This window comes from Contarinia nasturtii, unplaced genomic scaffold, assembly GCF_009176525.2.
Source record: "Contarinia nasturtii isolate CC-2019 unplaced genomic scaffold, AAFC_CNas_1.1 Cnas_scaffold_630, whole genome shotgun sequence".
Taxonomy (NCBI): Eukaryota; Metazoa; Arthropoda; class Insecta; order Diptera; family Cecidomyiidae; genus Contarinia; species Contarinia nasturtii.
In genome coordinates this window covers 951,225-970,065 of record NW_022197981.1, presented here as the reverse complement: position 1 = coordinate 970,065, position 18,841 = coordinate 951,225, and the positions used below count along the sequence as shown (strand labels likewise).

The window sequence follows — 18,841 nt, the reverse complement described above, 5'->3', positions numbered from 1 at the left end:
TGAGAACGTATTAAATCATTTAATGTGGAATATATAACTGTATCAAATATCACGCCTAAATATTTCCACACATATTTTTTTTCAGACAAACAGTTTCTTTGTTTCGCATACATACTGCGACATTGACATATATATATATAGATATGTATATATGTATAAGAATTGAGAGGTACTTGAGAATATGATTAAGATACTCTTTTTTCCACTGTGTGACTCAATCGGTTCATCGATGAAAAAGAACGCAATTTACATGCCAACTGCAATTTGCGTCTTACAACAAATAAAGGCAAAATCGCTTTGGTGCCATTACGTATCGGTTACAATTTGAATTGTGTTGACATATTTTTTGATTTCATTGATACAATTTTTCAGTTTTTTTTACAATGGTATCTCGATTTACATGTGACGGCAGTAATTTTATTAAATTACAGTTTATAATGGGAAGCAATAGTTTTTTTTTTCGAAAAAAAAAAATCGATTTGAAAGTTGAATTATGTGGCGCTATTAGCATTGTTGCCAACCGCATTGTCAGTTATTCCGACGTTTTGACACACACACACACAATGAACCGAGCGAATAGAAATGTACAGATGTGTATGTGAAGTGGACGTGTGTAAAACCATGTGCCGATAGAAAAAAAAATCCAGTCACATACGTTTGTCTTTGTCTAATGTATTCAGTAGACCATTGCTATCCATAACGAACAGTGAATCATCATCATTTATACATTGCGTTTTGACAGTCAAAATTGACACAAAATAAAAGACGAAACAAAAATAATTAATAAATAATTGAGTGTGTGCAATATAAATTTGATAAATCTACAAAAATATATTATGAATGTGATTGAGTGTGTGTTTTTGTGAAATAAAATGAAAATTATACATTCGAGCAATTGATTCTTGGCCATGCTCTTGTAAACCGCCATAAAAGTCAAAATTAAGGATACAGTGATTGTGCCTGACAAAAATCTTTTTCTTTTTTGTTTAGTCGTTTCGTTGCTTTTGTCTACCATAAAAAAAAGCAAATTTGTGTGTCCTCCGACGAGTAAAGAAAACAAAAATAAATCGTGGCGCCGAACCACATAAACGTCGGAAAAAAGAATGCCAAAGGAATCATCGTCGATTGATAAACTCCAGCGAAAATGTCACCGATGATATATACTATTTATGGATTTGCGATATTTTTCTTCGTATTTTGGTGTGGAAAGTGGCTATTACACGTGCTTGCCATTAGCTATGGGTACGTATAATAAGAATAATTCACATAAAACGCTTCTCAAACAATGTAATAATTAGTTGTAATAAGTGTTTTGTATACGCGGAAGATTAATTTCGATTATGTTATTTCTTTCGTGTCACTTCTCATTATGTTGGCGTCTTTTGTTTCGATCACATTTTCGGGCCAATTCAATTGTTGTATGGTGCATATAGCAAATTTAAATTACATCGCAAAGTTAAGGCTTCGGTAATAAAGTCGAAACAATCGGAAATTGAACAAGCCACCGAACAGCAACAAACACAACAGCAACAGGAACAACAAACATCATCGTCAACAACGCCGTCGTCATTGTCGTCGTCAACATCACCGTCTTCATCGACAGCGTCGCCATCATCAACATCGTCGTCGCCACCGCCATCAGTTAGCGCGCAATTGTCATCCACCATCAATTTAGTTAGAGAAATACAACCACTGCCATCAATATCAATTCTAAAACCGCTTATGGGCGTTGACCCAAATTTGCAACAAAATTTGGAAACTTTTTTTACTATGAACTATCAAACGGTAAGAAACACAGTCGATGTGCCACAATTTCCTTTAACAAAATACAGTGGAACCTCTTTTGAACGGAAGCTACGCTTTTTTACGCTATTGGAGTTTCCATACAAGATTAGCACTCAATAATGGTTCATAAAACTACAAAATACGCCGGTATATTGACATTTTCTTGTCATCTATGTTAAATTCAAATCACTTGTTTTCCATCAAACCTCAATTAATACAATATCTCTCATTCTCTGATTGATATTTATTGTTATTGAAAACAAATTCGTTCTTTTGATCAAAATTGGCATAAACGCTGTTGAAGGTTAGCAAAAAAAATGTAATCAATGTTAAAAGAATCCGTTAAAGAGAGGTTCTACTTTATAAAGAAATCGATTTGAGTCAATCAAACAATCAAATGTGATTATTCAAAGAAAAAAAAAACTATTACAAACAAATTGCTGCTGGTATTCAAGGAATGTAAGGAATTCATTTATGATTCTGGTTTAAATCTAGGTGAAATAACTTGGGGAGGAAAAAAAACAATTGAATTTGAATATTGTCGTTGTGAGATTAATCGTTTAGCAAATAGGCGTGAATAATTGATTGTATTTTCATTGTTAAAAAATTCATCGAATCAACTCTGAATGTTATGCGACTCATGTCTAGTTCAATTGATGTTGAATTCTTTTTTCTTTGCTTTTCATTGCCCTTGTATGGTTTTTTGTATATCACTTCGGCACTGCTTTAAACAATAGAATATTGTGACTTTATAAAATTCAAATACATTTGGCATTTTTTGGTCACATTCAATGCATATGCTCTTTCAGAAATATTCAATTAGGGTTAAATAGTAATGTCGAGACTTAAATATGTGGGCCAATTAGTGTGTGCCATCATCTCCATACCATACACACAAACAAACCATTTCTATTGTGTAGTTATTTCTTTTTTTTTATACGTTATCATTTTTTTTTCTTGCTTTTTTGCCATGTTGTACCCCATTCGTCATGCTCCAATCTTATCAAAGAAAATGACGTGATGTATTGTCATCATTATAAAATATCTGAATTTAAAGTCATACAAATAAAAATGATAGTTTTCAATTCGAGCTGTCAATTATACAAACGAAATTCCAATTTCATACAATTATCAGCTGCTTGAATTTACATGCCTTTAAGTGTATATAAGTAATTGCAATTTGTCATTATTAACAGAGATTTCACAGGCATTGTCGTTTTCGACTCTACGAATACTGATTAGTTCCAAGAAAATCTGATTGAAATGATTTATCGTGTCGCATTCTGCCTCTATACATGCATAGGTGCGTGTGTGTGTCTGTGTATGTCAGTTCGATTTGCATTTATTCATAGTGCTTGAATGCTTACAATATAATGTTAATGTCATGTTAGCCAGACGGTCAGATATGCTAATGTCTACCATATAAGCTAACAAGTCGAAATAGATGTTGAATAAAGGTATCGATGATTGTTTTTCCTCTCTCAAGATTTTACTCTTTCGACATGCACGTCAAACATGCGACATTCTATCATGTGAATGAAGTGTTCTATTTCTGTTTCATTTTTAAACAAAAGGAAAATTTAAAGATCAATAATTTGTTGTCCAGTCTTTGCGATAAAACAAAAAAAAAAACGGGTTTTCATCGCTTTGATTCCCCTTTCGTCTATTCTTGATTCGATTCATGAAATTCCCACACCACAAACAAACATATAGTTTTCCCTCTAATTACATTTTGTTGTTAATTGGCTTTAAAAAAAGGCAGCATATGTGTGGAATTCCCTGTGGCGGCTACAAACTGCTTATAAATAAATTATTTCAAATTAATCTACTAACAAGCAACCATTTAATTGTTGATTATGCTCAGTGTGTTTTGATGATTTTTCAGCTTATTTAGAATTCAGTTGATGTTTTATAATCTAATCGGGCATTTGTTGCGTGTAATTTGATATTCTGATGTTTATTTGAATTTATTTATTTTTTTAATTTAACAAATTAAAAAATTTCAAAACCATAATTTCCTATGCTGAGCCAGTAGTATGCGAGGTCAGGTTTCGAAGAGGGTCGTTGGAATTTTTCAAAAGCCACGGAAGTAAACTCCTTCCTCTATACACAACATTCGCACACTACTGGCCGATGTATATTTCCTTCATCAATTGTTCCGAGGTTAATAACTGACATCAATCATGAATTATAGCTATTTATCCAAAATATTCATCATATTGCCGCTCCCGATAACCAATCAAAATTGATGGATTCGGTGCATTTTGTTCGTGTAACAGTTCAACATGTAAATGTAATGATCATTTCACATTTAAACTGGTGTCAAAGTTGAAGTCAACAAAGTGTTCGTCGCATATATCGAATGCCAGCAGTATTGTTTCCATCGTAAATACGATGGACTTGAAACGAATGAAATGTTTATTGCGAAACAGCAACCAACTTCGATGAATGAAACAACAAAAAATAATTAAGTTAATTTACTTTCTTTCTTTTTTATCTAGTATGAGCTTCTATTTTGTATTGAGGATAATTGTGATCCGGCTATTGACGTTGTGCAAACACTGAGGAAAAAGTATCCAACGATCGATTCAAGATTATTCATTGGTGGGTGGAACAATCGTTGTCGATTGAAATAAATAACGTCATTTTGAATCAATATACCTATTATGAGCGTCATTAATTATATTATATTGTGTGCCTTCCTCTCTCTCTCTCTCTCTCTCTCTCTCTCTCTCTCTCTCTCTCTCTCTCGTTTTCAAATTCCTTCAATTTATGGCGTGGTATCGTTGCGGACAGGTGGATCAAATGTGGGAGTCAATCCAAAAATAAATAACATGCACCAAGGATATGTGGCAGCTAAATATGAACTGGTTATGATATCGGACAGTGGTATTCGAAGTAAGTAATCTAACCTTATTCTCGCCCTCTACTCACCATTTCAGGCCCATGTTGAAACAAAACAAAACAAAAAAAAATTGTACCTAATTATTGCTGTACTTGATATCATTAAAACAGTGAAAGAGGATACGTTACTCGATATGGTCGAATACATGACTAGCAAAGTGGGTTTAGTTCATCAGATGCCATTCACGTGTGATCGCGAAGGATTTGCGGCAACATTTGAAAAGGTATGTGGGCAAAAATTATTACACAAACATTTTCGTTGAGCAAATGTCATAAAATAAACTATTTAATTCTCATTCCTTATCATTAGATATTTTTCGGAACCGTACAATCGCGTATCTATTTATCAGCCGATTTATTGGGTATAAATTGTCACACGGGCATGTCATGTTTGATGCGACGAAATGTGCTGGCTGAATTAGGCGGCTTGCAGGCATTCGGTTGTTATTTGGCTGAAGATTTTTTCATTGCACAAGCGTTCATGGATCGTGGTTGGAAATTGGCCATAAGCAGTCAACCGGCATGGCAAAATTCCGGCATTTGTGATATATCGACGTTTCAAGCCCGATTAACCCGTTGGGTTAAATTGCGTGTTGCTATGTTGCCCACAATGATCATATTGGAACCGTTATCCGAATGCATGGTTTTGGGTGCATTGGCCTCATGGTCTGTATCGATTCTATTTCATTGGGATGCGCTTGTCTTTTATTTAGTACACATTCTAATGTGGCTGCTAAGCGATTGGCTAATGTTGTCAATCGTTCAAAATGGCACGTTGCCATTTAATAAATTTGAATTTGTCGTTGGTTGGCTGTTACGCGAATGCACTGGACCATATTTGTTCTTTAATGCACTATGGGATCCGGCGATACGATGGCGTGAACGTGTTTTTCGTTTGGCTTGGGGTGGCATTGCATACGAAATTACAGAAGAAAATGGTAAATTTTCGCTTATAAAAACAAACAAAAATTGATTCCAACTGTTTTCTTATTATTTTCGATTTTCACAGGTGATAATATAAAATGTGCAATTGATGAGAGTGATAAGAAATTGCATAAGCCAAGCAAAACATCGCCAACAAATTTGTTTGAGGGATCAATTAGTATAAGAAATCAAATGCCATTATCACACAATGGTTTATCGAAAGTGGACAGTATCGGTGGTGGTGGCGGCGGTGGCGTGAATTGGTGTGAAAAATTAAATACGTTAAGCAACAACAAGTCTTCAATCAACGATTTTTCGTTGTCATCGCAACATCGAAATTGTATTTCGATTTCAGTTGGGATGGATGCCTAATCACATCTGCGTACTCTAAATCTACATATGAATTTTTGCTTGCCCAATGCTGATTATGTGTCTAACAGAGAATGGGATAGAAAGGGTGAAAAAGAATAAAATTAAGCAGAGCTATATTGTTACGTTTCTTATTTCTTGAAAACCGGTTGAATTAGAAATTGAAAATCGAATTCACTGTCAGTCACTCGCTAAATTCCTATGAATCAACGGAATCAATTTTTTTTTAGAAAATTGCATTGTGTCCCTATGGGGATTTTCACATCTACTAAAAAAACAAATTCCCTGATTATGCAAAATACCGGTTACCATTTGATGACAAAAAAGGCAACTGATTGACAGTCAGAATACATTTTTTTAATTGAAGAAATAAAAGAATGATAGAGAAATGAACGATTTTTTGAACAATACTAAAATTGAATCAATTTTTCGGTAATAATTCAAAAATGCTTTAGTCGAAACATCAGCTTTCATTCCTATATACACAAACACGCGCGCGAGTCATTTGTGAACTTGTGTCCACAATATGCCAACATGAACAAACAAAGAAGAAAAAAAACCAATTGCAGAGTATTTTTACCTCATAAATTAGTACTTAAAAATTAAATTTGTTTTTAATTGACTCAATTGCTAGTTTTTGTGCACAGAAACACATTTTTTAAATCACTTTTCATCTTTTCGAACACACTCAACCCCTCACCCTACAAAATCACACGCCAGCGCAATTGGTTTATCGACAATCAGAACTCTCATATTTGCGGCGTTTACCATTTAGAATTGAAAATTAAGCAAACAGAAAAATCTGAAAAAAAAGAGAATCTATTCTTTGATAAATATTTAATGGACACATCTTTTTTTTTTATTTAAATTCATTTGCCAAAATTAAGCACCACAGCTCACATGGGCTGCAGTAATATTTATACGCGGGACGACAGCGTCGTCATTTGTCGCTTTTTTTTTAGGCAATTTTAATTACGCTTTTGCATCAACGTGCATTCATGTTTAATTTATTTTGATTTGTGGTGTAATTTTATTGAGTTAAGTTTGTTGCCAATCATTTTCAAAAGTGGAAATGAATTTAAAACGCAAAAAAAAAGAAGTAAGCATTCAATCAAAAGACATTGCAAATGATGACAATTTCCAAAAATTTGCAGAAGAAATGAGGAAGAAGGCGGAGAAAAAAACCAAAAAAAGCAACCAAAAACGGTTGTAACAAAGAGATTATTTTTGTTTTTGTTTTTGGAGTGAACATGTAAAGTGTCTTTTATTTTGATTGTTTGTTTTTTAAATGTGGCGTCAAATCCAAAATTAAATTGAATATCCATAAATAAATTTGAAATTATAAATAAAAATTATTATGCATTATTTTGTATTTGGCAAGAGAATGAAAGAGAAAAAATCATTATACAAATTAATCTGAATGTGGCTACTTTGAAAGTAACGTTAATCGCTTGATAGGAAGAAATAAAGGTGTTTAGTATTTGTTTGTGACAATTCCATTCTATTATGAATATATGAATAAAATTTGGTTAATTTTTTAGCTTAAGAAATTATGGCATATAGTGAATGAATTATAATATCATCTTTTGAAATGGGGAATATTCCCCTTTGAACCTCTTATTCCATTTATTTCCATCTAATGCGCTGCTGGGAGAGACAAAACAAAAATATTTTCCGAACTTGTGTCGCGACTTTGATTGCATCCAAAATTAGATTTAATTATTAAAAGAAAAAAAAAAAAACAAAAAAAACGGATAAACTGTTTCATTTAATACACAAACACACGCGCAAACACATAATATGTGTCCCCTCCATGAAAATTGTTCCATTTTATCATGTATAAATAAATTGTACATAATAAAGCGAAAAAACTATTAGTACATCAATATTTAAAATGTTTGTTTTTTACATTTTTTTGGTTAAGTATCTTTTTGGCGGAATAATTTTTTTATTCTTCCATAGGCCCTCGATATGTTCAAAATTTCATTGAGGAAACATTTCGCTTCTAAAACGTAGATTTTAATCGTTGATAATTTAAAATTAAACCTAGAAAAACTGTTTTCAAAAAAAAAAATCAGTTGAACCAAACTGAAAACTTCATTGTTTTTTACCCAAGAGAACAAAGAATCGCCCGAACTTTATCGAAACTTTTAAGTTTGAATTCAGCGCTTAAAACTAGCTATGTATCATCCTCCCGCACCTGTTATCATACAGTTTGATAAAGTAGAATCGTAATTTCTCTCTCAACCGCACACAGAGCTATCTGTTGTAAGCAAAACGGAACTTCAACAGAGCAAATGTATTTAAAAAAAAAAGTATTTCAACATTTTCTTTTAACTTTTTTGGTTATCGAAATTTTAAAATCTGAATATCTCTGAATTAAATTATGTGTAAAATCTTATGAATAATTCAATATTAAAATAAATGAAAATATAAAAACTATACATTTAAAATAAACAAAGAGTGAAGAGCGATCGCTTTTAATTTCATTTGGAACGAATTAAAAATCCAGAATATTTCTGAAAAATCCGCAAAAATGTAATCCATTTTCAAAGACATCAGAAATTAGTATGGACTAACAATAAATTGCATTATCCATTAAATATAAAGAGCTTAAGGATCAATTCTGCCTGTCTGTGTTTGATTAGGTTATCGCTGTTCTTTTGTTTGCGCACATATTTTTTCAGATTTGCAATAAATCCGGAATATACACAACGCTAATATTGTAAAAATCAATTATTGACACTTAGTGACTAAAACGTTTCGTATCTGTGAATTGAATATTTAAATTTTGCATCCATTTTTACAGCCGCACCGACATATACAGTCGATTCATCGGTGAATCGCTTTTGTTGAAAAGTCAATTTAATGACTTGGTTTTACTATTTTCGGAGTTGTTTTCATAAATCGGTGAGCATTGACCGATTTCTTTATTTATTGCAAAATCTTTTATTTTCACACCGTATCGTGTGTCATAAGACAATTTGCAATTATTTGGATATGCAAATTTAGCAAAGAGAAGAGTCATGTAAGTAAGAACAAAGAGTTAAATCTCTTAATCTGTTGAAATTCAAATCACTTCGCCGCCATTCGCAAACATTTGACAATCAACAAAATTGTTACGCTAGCAATAATACGAAGTGTATACAATAAAACATGTTTTTTTTTTTATTTGCACACAGTGTTTTTAAATAGCATCCGTTCTCGGTGAACTAACGGTCAAACGACGTAGGAGAGAATCACTTTGTCGCAAAAACTTTGTAACATCGTCTTTTATGGTCACTGTCGAACATTGCTAATTTCATTGCTTAGAAACTGATCAACCGAAATTTTTGCTTGGTTCGACATTGAAACTTTTTTTTGTGGAGCCACCAATTTTTATTAAATCAATTCTTCATCAGTTCGGAAAAGAATCAATTGCAAAAATCAGTTGCAAAAAATCACTTTCTAACGCAATTGAATACAAAGATAGAAAAAAAAATTGATTTCACCATTTTCTAGTATCCACTATAGAATCGTGATCGGTGGTTCAATCAACGCCTCGACACATGCAATAAAATCAAATTCAATTCAATTGGTTCATTGAATTTTAATTTGTATTGATTTTATCGAATGGAAATGTATTGCACATTTTCGATGAAACGTTCCAATTAAAATTAATGTGATGAAAATGATTTGTAATTTTTCTAACCGAACACTTTCGATGGAACATTCGCTTAGTATTTAAATGGTTGAGATAAAAAAAAACGGATCGGTTTTTTTTTTAAACTTGGAAAACAACGGTAAAGTTATCGATTTGCATGATGCGACTCAGCCGACGAATATAATGAAACGTTTCGGCATTTTTACGATAAATACATACTGATTGCATTTGGCCCAAATCGAAATTGTATAACAAGACTCGGTAAGAGTTGTTATTGCTTTCGGTTCTCTTTGCATATTCATCATCACGCACGGTTTTGCATATTTATCGGAAGATTCGTCCAGCGTACTTTTTGCATTGTATTTCTTCTCTCGGTCGTAATTATATGCCTTGAAAGAATGATCGTCATCATTTTGCGATGTGCTTACATCATTTCAAACTGATCCGGTTTGATGTTGTTAAATTAGAAAATTGACGTTCAATTATTTAATTTTTTTTCTCGTTTTGCTTTTTCTGTGCATTATCATTTGGCCACCCTGTTTGATTTGCACAGTATTGCATGCTTTGGTACAGTATTGACCTTAACATTAGTGGCCCGTTGTTGCGAACGAAAATCCATTTTTTAAAGATAAAAAAAATCACCACCCACATAAAAACAACGAGCATGCACTTAAAAAGACTATAATTTTAAATTACGGCCATATATTTCAATTGGCGATAGTAATTGATAGAAAATATCCACACACACACACACACACAAACACATTTAAACGTTGTGATTTACGTGTAGTTTAAAGATTTTCTCCTTCGGCTTTATTTCGCTTTAGTAAGTCATGTTATGTTTGGTTTTCGTATATAATCTGATTGATGTTGTTTTAGGCATAAACAAATTGAAGTAGATTAAGCGCAGTGTTTTGATGCCTCATTTTATTTGGTTGTCTCTTGTTCATGAGATTATGGCCGATATGCATATTAAGAATGTTGTATTGTAATGATTTAAAAAAAGAACAAGAATTTATCTTGTCTCTCGTTGAGATGAAATCGTGTTCGAAACATTAATAGTTGTCACTATTAAATTTACTTTGTATTTGCAAAATATCTTCAGAAATGAAAAATCGTTTTGATTATTAGGTAAACTGTTCGTAGGTAACTGTTTTGTATAAAAAAAAACTTTTAAATGGATAAATTGAACTAGCAAAACGTGTAAACGGCTGGAATGCTCTAGTTCGCTAAATCTAACTAGTAGATTCATTTTGGGAGTTAATTTTGATTGCAGGAGTAATTCTGTTAGAACTCTTAAGCGTTAGTAGAAGCGTCTTCCCGCACAAAAAGTTGAAAGCTATTTCATCGCATTAACTATATGCAACCTATTGGATTATTGGACCTGAGCAACGAGGAACTACGGATAATGCTGGATAGCAGACCTAGTACACTCCCCGATCTAATCCAATAATCCAATATGCAACCTTAATCCTCGGTCATTTTTTCCAAAGACATGAAATTTTTTTCGTTGCTTAGACCAACTCTCTGTTTGAAATTATATCATGGGCAAAATGTCCGAAGGACGAAAGTGTGCAAGTGTCGAAACTTTGAGCGTAAACACACAAATTAGTTTGTCATCACCGTGTTTCGAAGCTGCATTCAGCGAGTCAATAGTCACCAGTGCAGAGCAATATCATAAGATAAAATGTACATCTGTGATATCATCGCAATTTCGATGCTGCACAGTACTGTCGAAATAAACACTTTCATCGAAACATGATTAATTTCTATTGAAATGTATTTGAAATGTGTGGCACCATTGTCATTTATCGGGCAGACAGACAATTTTCAATGTGACTTAATAAAATGATTCAAAGTGAAAATGAAAAAAAAAAAAAGAAATTTGATGTTCAATTATGTTATATCGAAAATGTCTTTCATAACAACAGTAACATATTCTAATCAATCAATCACCAATTCGAAGTATCAAATCAATGTCACTTAGGCATATGCACAAGTGTGACAGTATTCATTTATAAATCGTTTTGTTATTTTCATTAATTGATGTGCATGAGTTAAGAAAAATACAGAGAGAGAAAGAGAGAGAGAGCGAATGAAATCAAATGGTGTGAAATTCGTTTAACAACGATAACAATTCTAGTTATATCATAAAGTGGCTTATTTATCTGAATTTGATCGATTTCAATTTGCAAATGGTGAAAATTAACATTATATGTTGCAAATTGCATGAACAATTCGCCACATTTTGAACAATTAAGTTGAACACAAAAAAAAGTCAATAAAACTGATGTAAAGTAAATCAATGATACCGAATTGCTTGAATGAATTGACTCTTCGTTTTTGTTCACATCGTTTTTCTGCTTTCTGAGAATGGAAAATCATCAGATTTTATTTCGAACGAAATCCATATTGAATAATTTTGATGAACAAAATGTACTTTTTTTGTCAAACAAAACAGCTAACACAAAGGAATGCCAATTTCATGTCAAATTACAGTCAATCAAAAATCGTGTGAAACACAATACATCAGATGATTAATTGACATGTAAATGTGTTTGTGTGCATTTTGACAGTGTTGTAATTTTCGGCACTTTGATGTGATACTAATCTTGAGTAACGGTGACATGCAGCGCATTCAATGGTTAAAAAAAAAATCATCAACAAATGAGGTGCAAAAATGTGATCTTATGTAATTATTTGAACAGAAAAAGTGAGAAAAAAATGTGCATTGCAATCCAGAATTAAATACCTGTATTTAAATGCGACGAAGAAAATATTTTGCTCAAAATTGTGTGACAATGTCACCTTTGAAAACGATAACACATGGAAACGCCAAATTATCTATGTTGAATTAAGCCACATTGCAATTTTTTTTTGATAACGCATTTATAATTTACTCAGAACACGTCACACATATTTGTTTTGGCTTGGCGCGATTAAAAATTCGAATGACAATGCCACGCGTAGTTTCTTTTTGTTTATTCATTTCTTTTTCCTCTGTCACTTGCAATATCAACTGTGTATAAATTCAGCTCGTAAAAAAATGCTTGATGTCATCTTATTTTTGGATCACAATCAGTTGCTTGAATTAACGACTCGCTGAAAATATCAACGATTTTCATTCTTAGAAAAAAAACCTAAGAAATCAATGAACAAAGTAAACGAAGACATATGTAATAAAAAAAAGCAAAAACAAAAAAAAAACGGCATGACCCGGTGTCATCGAAAGGATTGTAATAACTTAATTTATTGGTCGTAAAAGTGAGATTTGTTGTGATAAAACCACAAAACGCTCATAAAGGTCAAATTGGCCGTTAATTGCTTTGAAATCTATTTATGAAACCGAGATAAACAGAATATTCTCTATTGATTTCATTCTTTCTCTTGCTAAATATTTTGAATAAAAACATCACATTGTGATGACACAGAATCAATGATTTCATTCGATTTGAATCGATTTTCTATGAAGATGATGATGCAATTGAATACAGTTTTATCATAAAACTGGAGTGTGTGTTACTTTGTTTGTGCACGTCTTTCAATTTTTACAGATCGATTTTGTTCTTTTTTATTAATAATAATGTGCATATCGAATTCGTTGACATTGGGTTGAATTTGCCTTGAGCCTTGAGCTGATTCATGACGAGAAAGATCGAGAGACTAAATAAACAGGTAAGCAAAATGACGATGTTTAATAGATGGCTGTGATGCGATACAGTCTTTTTACGTAATTTATAACTAGGTTTCGCCTGCAATTCAATTGGAAATCATATTCGGTGCAACAGTGAATACTATACAATGTAAATTAAACGATGGTGCTTTAAAGTCTCAATTTATTCATGAATCATCATTAAATTCAGTTCGAATTACACTCTACAATTCAGTCACGCGTTGAAAAAAAAAGGAAATAAAAAGCGACGAAAATTGAAAGACTCATGGAAATTTATATTTTGCAATTTGCTGTAGTTTACAGAATCGAAAAACGCTATTCGATTTTTTGGCATTCACATGCACTTGCACCATACACCACTCTCCATTCATTTAATTTATTATTATTATTTTTTTTTGCTCTGACGCCGTTTTCTCGCCAAATAGCGAAAGAAAAAAAAAACATACCACAATCCAAATTACATTCTTCTCTTACCTTCTGTGCTTTTATTCTCGTTTGAGTGAAGGAACCCAACGAAATGCGTATACAAAGAAAAAAAAAATAATTATTTCATTTGTAAGCGATTTTGCTTTTCCATTTTTATTTCTCCGTTTTCAATGCATATCCACTAAGTTTTGTGGCGTCTCAATGTCCATACTTTTTCATCGCGTTTTTCTCTGCAATTTGGACACGTTTTCAAGCAATTTTTTTGTGGTTCGGTTTTCATTTTAAAAAAACACACACACACACATGTAAATGAACAAACCGCCGCAAACAGAGAACGACGACGAACAGAGAACGCATAAACAAGCGGTTGACAAAATCAGTCAATTTGTAAAATTAACAAGTAAACAATATTCGAAGTGGACTTTGAATATAACAAAATAAAAGAATAAAGTAATAAATTTAAGAGTTCTGGACTGTCGATTCTTTATTACAATTCCACGATCTTTAATTCCAACCATTTGGAAAGTAATCCTTTTTAAACGACTGTTAAATACTTACCATATCATCAAAGTTACTTTATGAAGATAGTTCAATTCCCCCCTGGAGTGAGCCACACATTCAATTTGTGGCGAGAGAAAAAAATACGAGATACTATCAAGCCATTTTATTTGTTGTGCTCTCACACTTTTATGACCTTTTTAAGGTATTCACTTTTGAATTGATGCGTTTCTCGGCTTCAGATCTTCTGCTGAAAAGGACAAAATATGCTGAAAATCACAATTAAGAAAAAGTCGATTATTTTCGTATTTTTCACATTTTTGTGTTTGTTTTTATTTGAAATTTTTTTTTTGCATTTTATCTTCTTGAATAAAATTAGTTAATTATCATTTGAAAATGTTTGTATATAAAGTATAACGTCTTAAAAACTTGAAGGAAAAAAATAAAAAAAAATTGGTTCAATTTTGACCATTTATAAGTTTAAAGGATTTCTTTTTTGCAGAAGCATGAATGGGCAAAAATGAAATAATACAGACGAGAGAACATTCTTTTCTTTTCGTTTTCTTTCCATTTGTAAATATTTTAAATGTAATTGTATGACAATCATTAGATTTTTTTTTTGAGGGGATATAGGTTGTGCGATTGCCAAACGGCTCGATTCGATTGTGTTTCATTGCAAAAATTAGCCGTAAATGAGTGCATCGCAAGCAAAACATTTTTTGAATTATTTTTCGTATTTTTTGTGTTTTTGAAATAATGCCTTATTAAAAATCATAATACAAAAATACTTTTCAATTGGCAAGATGATTATTACATTTGCATAAAATAAAAATATATAATTATGATACGAATTACAAATAAAATATATAATTTATGATAAAAACTAACAACTTAACGAAGAAAAGACAAAAAATAATAATAAAAATAAAAGAAATATGGTTTTTTATTTGATATATATTCTCTCTCTCTCTCTTTCTCTCTCTCCCTCTCTCTTTCTCTCATGAATGATTGTTATAGATCAATCGAGCATCGAATTCGGCTCTATGAACAAATTTGATTTAAAATCGTTATTTTTTTTTTTTTTCAAAACAAAAAAACTTGATGCAAAATACGAAGGTAAAGATACAAATGTGGTCAAACAATGCTGGGCAAGTTAAATTCGGCTTCAATCTGGACATTCTGCTCTAAATGTTGCCATCAAAATTGGCAAAATGTATTTTTATTCGGCAATATAAAAAAATGTTTATTCATTCAAGTGTGTGGAAAATAAGTGTAAATTAAGCAATGGCCAATTTAACTATTTCGTGAAGATTTTTTCTCAAAAGAAATGTTTGACATTGTTTTTTTTTTAAACCACATATGAAATCGATTGAAATTAGAGCAAAAAAAAATCTCAAAGCATTTGCTCTACTTTCATATTTCCATCGTAATCGGTCATCGGGTGATTTATGATTATGATTATCACAAAAAAGGAGGCGATGATTAAAGAAAAATAAATTGAAACGTATGGGATATGATTGAAAGTTTGGTGCCTTAAATGTAAAAATTTTTGTAATTTTTTTTTCTTCTTTCAAACGAACAGCGTGTTCAATTTAATTATTTCCCTTTTTCTTTGTCTTAAATAGAAAATTCCACTTTATGTTGCAATAACATTTTGAATGTATGAAACTTGGCAAAAACGAACGAAAAATACTAATACCATTCGCAGATGCGACGGAAAAGTATGGAAAAAAAAGATAATATATATATATATGCGCTGCAAGTGAAGTGACCTTGATTAGCTATCGCAGTTTATGTATTTTTTCGTGTTTAAAATATTAATTAATTTAAAATGATCAAAATGGAGAAATGAGAACGATAGTTAGCCAAGTAATGGCCATTTTTTTTGCATCAGCATTCAATTCGGCCACAATTGATGTATGCGCGTGAGCGAGCTTGCGCATTTTGTTTGATATTCATTTCTAGTGTTTAATTTCTAGTTCCTACATTTAGAAATCCTATATAACTAGACTTAAATCAAAATCAAAATTCGACTCTTTTTTCTTCAAATTGTTTGTATTTCTATTCCGCCAGGCAAACGGTTTTTATTTCACTTGTTATTTTCCATTTCTACTTTGTTTCTCTCTCTCTATCTCTTTTTGTTTGCTTTCTTCATAGTTTTCATAGTTGACACACGATGGCAATGAGTTTGCCAAACGTACTGTCGCGAGTATCCCAGTCGAAAAATCAAAACATCACAAAATTACACCTGAACCTGATAAAATGGATTATAAGTCGAAATTCAAAGAAATTCGCAGAAAAAAAATCGAAAAAAAATCGAGCCTTCCTAATGGCAACCCATTTGGAAATGATCGTGTGTTCCTTTTTTCTTTGTTCGTCAAATCATATTAACGGAGTGTTTTGCTTGCGATTCAAATGATGCTTATCCTTGTTGTTGCTGATGTGTCGACACGTCAGAGATACGATTATTAAAAATGCTCCGATTGTTATGCATATACCCATCACAATTGGCATATGAAATGTCCAATTTTCATCCTCATCAATATATGGTTTGGTTGACGAATTATTGTTATCAGTTTGTACATCTGATTCGGTAACGGTCTCAGTGATTCGATCCGATGATTTGGATGTGGTAGTCGGGCTAGCTGTGGTCGTCGTAGTGCTTACGGTTGTTGTCGTTGTTGGAACAATTGCTACTGTGTTGTTTGAAAAATCTTCTGGAAAAGTAGAAAATGGGGCAAATGATTACCATTGGGTAAATTCGATAAAGTGAAATAAAACAATTAATTAATAAACAAGTGGCAAATCGAAAGTAAAAATCCTGGCGATTTGATTTTTTTTTTTTTTTTTTTTTTTTTGAAAAAATGTTGTTTCTACGTTATTTGTAAAGGTGTTATTTTAAATACACTCTCCAGGGGAAGTTAGTCGAATGTTTCAAAACTTCAAAAATATCTTAACACTTCAATCAAACGATTCAAAATTGAAAATAAGACAAATATCGACATTTTACAAAACAAAATCTTTTCGCTGCAAAAACTCTTTTAAATAAAAAGTAAATTTTCGTACGTTTCTTACCGAGTGCAATGGTTGTTGTCTTTATGGTTGATGTTATTGTCTTCACGCATGTACAAATGGCACAATCACGCACCGGATCAAATTCATATCCATTACGACAATGAAGTTCACAATCAATCTCTGTATCGCAAAATTTACTATCACTATGATCACAAACTGGACAGCATTCACCTTCGATTTCTTGTTTCTTTGCACAATTCAATGGTTTACAAGATGATTGTATACAATTTGTTTCGCCAGTTTCAGTGCATTCACAGTGTGTGCATGAATCTTCATTCCAATGTTCAAATGCATTAAAATGTCGTCTCAATGCAGCCGAATAGCATGTTGGTTTTTCTTTGCTACAATGGTATTTTGTGCAACAACTGCCCGGCACCTGTGAACCGGGTGCAATGGTAATTTTGTATTCATTGGATGGGCACTTGAGATCCGGGCACTTGGAAAAATCACATTTACATTCGCAACACTTTTGGGACGCTAATGATGATGGGGATGATATTGTGTCATTGATGACATCACGACGACGTCGAACATAATCACCGGCGGGAACAATTTTAATCGTTTCACGTTGTCTTGTCAATATGGCACGTTTTTGTTTCGATATGTTTGTCTCGTGTATTGGCGTTTCGGATCCATTTACCGGTAAAATGATCGAATCATAACTATCAATTCGAATTACTTTACTATCGGCTGGACATTTTAGGTCACACACGATGCTCGAACAATCAGGTGGCTCTGTATCAGCAAAACGGAGAACATGAAACGGAACAAAAAGAAAGAGAAAATGTAAAACGAATAAGAAAAAAATACGAGAAGAGGAGCAAAAAAAGAGATACAACAAAATTATAAATCTCAATTAAATACCATATAAAATATGTGTACGTCACTAAAAATAACAAATTCGAATAAATTACAAAACTCTCATGTCTCAATTAAGCGAAAACGATTAAATGGTATCGTTTATGAGCGCTAGCTCACTCGCTCATTCTTTAACCACCTCGCTCGCGTTATGTTCGCTTCTCTTTTTTTATGTTCACACAAGTGATTGTAAACAAGACGCATTTCTTTGAGTTGTTGTTGGCGATGGATACGATATGATTTTTTTTATGCGTGCGTGAGAGTGTGCGCGTCATTTCAAAGTGTCATTTGTTATCATGCCACACAAGAAATCACTTTTCTCTCTTTCTCTCTTTTTTTCTCGCTCTATTTTGCTTGATCACAACAGAAAATCTAAATTTAATTTCAAAGTGTTTACAATGACGGATTTTGAGAGAGGATTTCATGATGAAAAATTAGTAGAACGAATACACAACAACAAGAACAACAATAAAACTGATGAGCAAAAGAAAGAAAAGAATTTGAACGAAAATGACGATGAATTTAATGTGATATTTGAGAGAAATCTCTTCATTCGGGTGTAATAAATTAAAAACCGAGGTGAAATGACGGCCTAAGAAGAAAACAATAACATACAGAATATTCTGCAAAAAGACGAATACAAATTTATGTGAGCAAAAACCAAATATACAAACAGACAGCGCAAA

At 32.3% G+C, this 18,841-nt stretch overlaps 2 protein-coding genes across 4 annotated transcripts in view; one reads left to right on the top strand and one right to left on the bottom strand.

Annotated features, from left to right (window-relative positions):
• The first annotated feature begins 290 nt into the window (after positions 1 to 290).
• On the top strand, positions 291 to 7,724 carry LOC116340268 (ceramide glucosyltransferase-like). Its single transcript, XM_031766672.1, has 7 exons — positions 291 to 1,242; positions 1,434 to 1,785; positions 4,287 to 4,389; positions 4,582 to 4,683; positions 4,801 to 4,913; positions 5,000 to 5,627; positions 5,699 to 7,724. Exons 1-7 carry the CDS (start codon positions 1,145 to 1,147, stop codon positions 5,983 to 5,985), a joined length of 1,683 nt encoding a protein of 560 aa, XP_031622532.1. The 5' UTR covers positions 291 to 1,144; the 3' UTR covers positions 5,986 to 7,724.
• Positions 7,725 to 14,630: 6,906 nt separating this feature from the next.
• LOC116340206 (cysteine-rich motor neuron 1 protein) overlaps positions 14,631 to 18,841 on the bottom strand; it is a 51,507-nt gene continuing 47,296 nt past the window's right edge. For all 3 annotated transcript variants that reach the window (XM_031766548.1, XM_031766549.1, XM_031766550.1), the window contains exons 3-4: positions 17,298 to 18,032; positions 14,631 to 16,939 (exon numbers count right to left, since the gene is read on the bottom strand). In XM_031766548.1, coding sequence (XP_031622408.1) covers positions 16,605 to 16,939; positions 17,298 to 18,032 — 1,070 coding nt within the window. In that variant the 3' untranslated portion in view covers positions 14,631 to 16,604. The remainder of the gene's footprint in view (positions 16,940 to 17,297; positions 18,033 to 18,841) is intronic.

What these genes read in the sequence shown, in the direction of transcription:
- LOC116340268 (XM_031766672.1), top strand. Translation starts at nt 1,145, where the DNA reads ATGTCACCGATGATATATACTATTTATGGATTTGCGATATTTTTCTTC. An exon ending in CGATTCAAGATTATTCATTG is followed by an intron (nt 4,390 to 4,581) that starts GTGGGTGGAACA and finishes CGTTGCGGACAG; the next exon opens with GTGGATCAAATGTGGGAGTC. An exon ending in TTGCGGCAACATTTGAAAAG is followed by an intron (nt 4,914 to 4,999) that starts GTATGTGGGCAA and finishes CCTTATCATTAG; the next exon opens with ATATTTTTCGGAACCGTACA.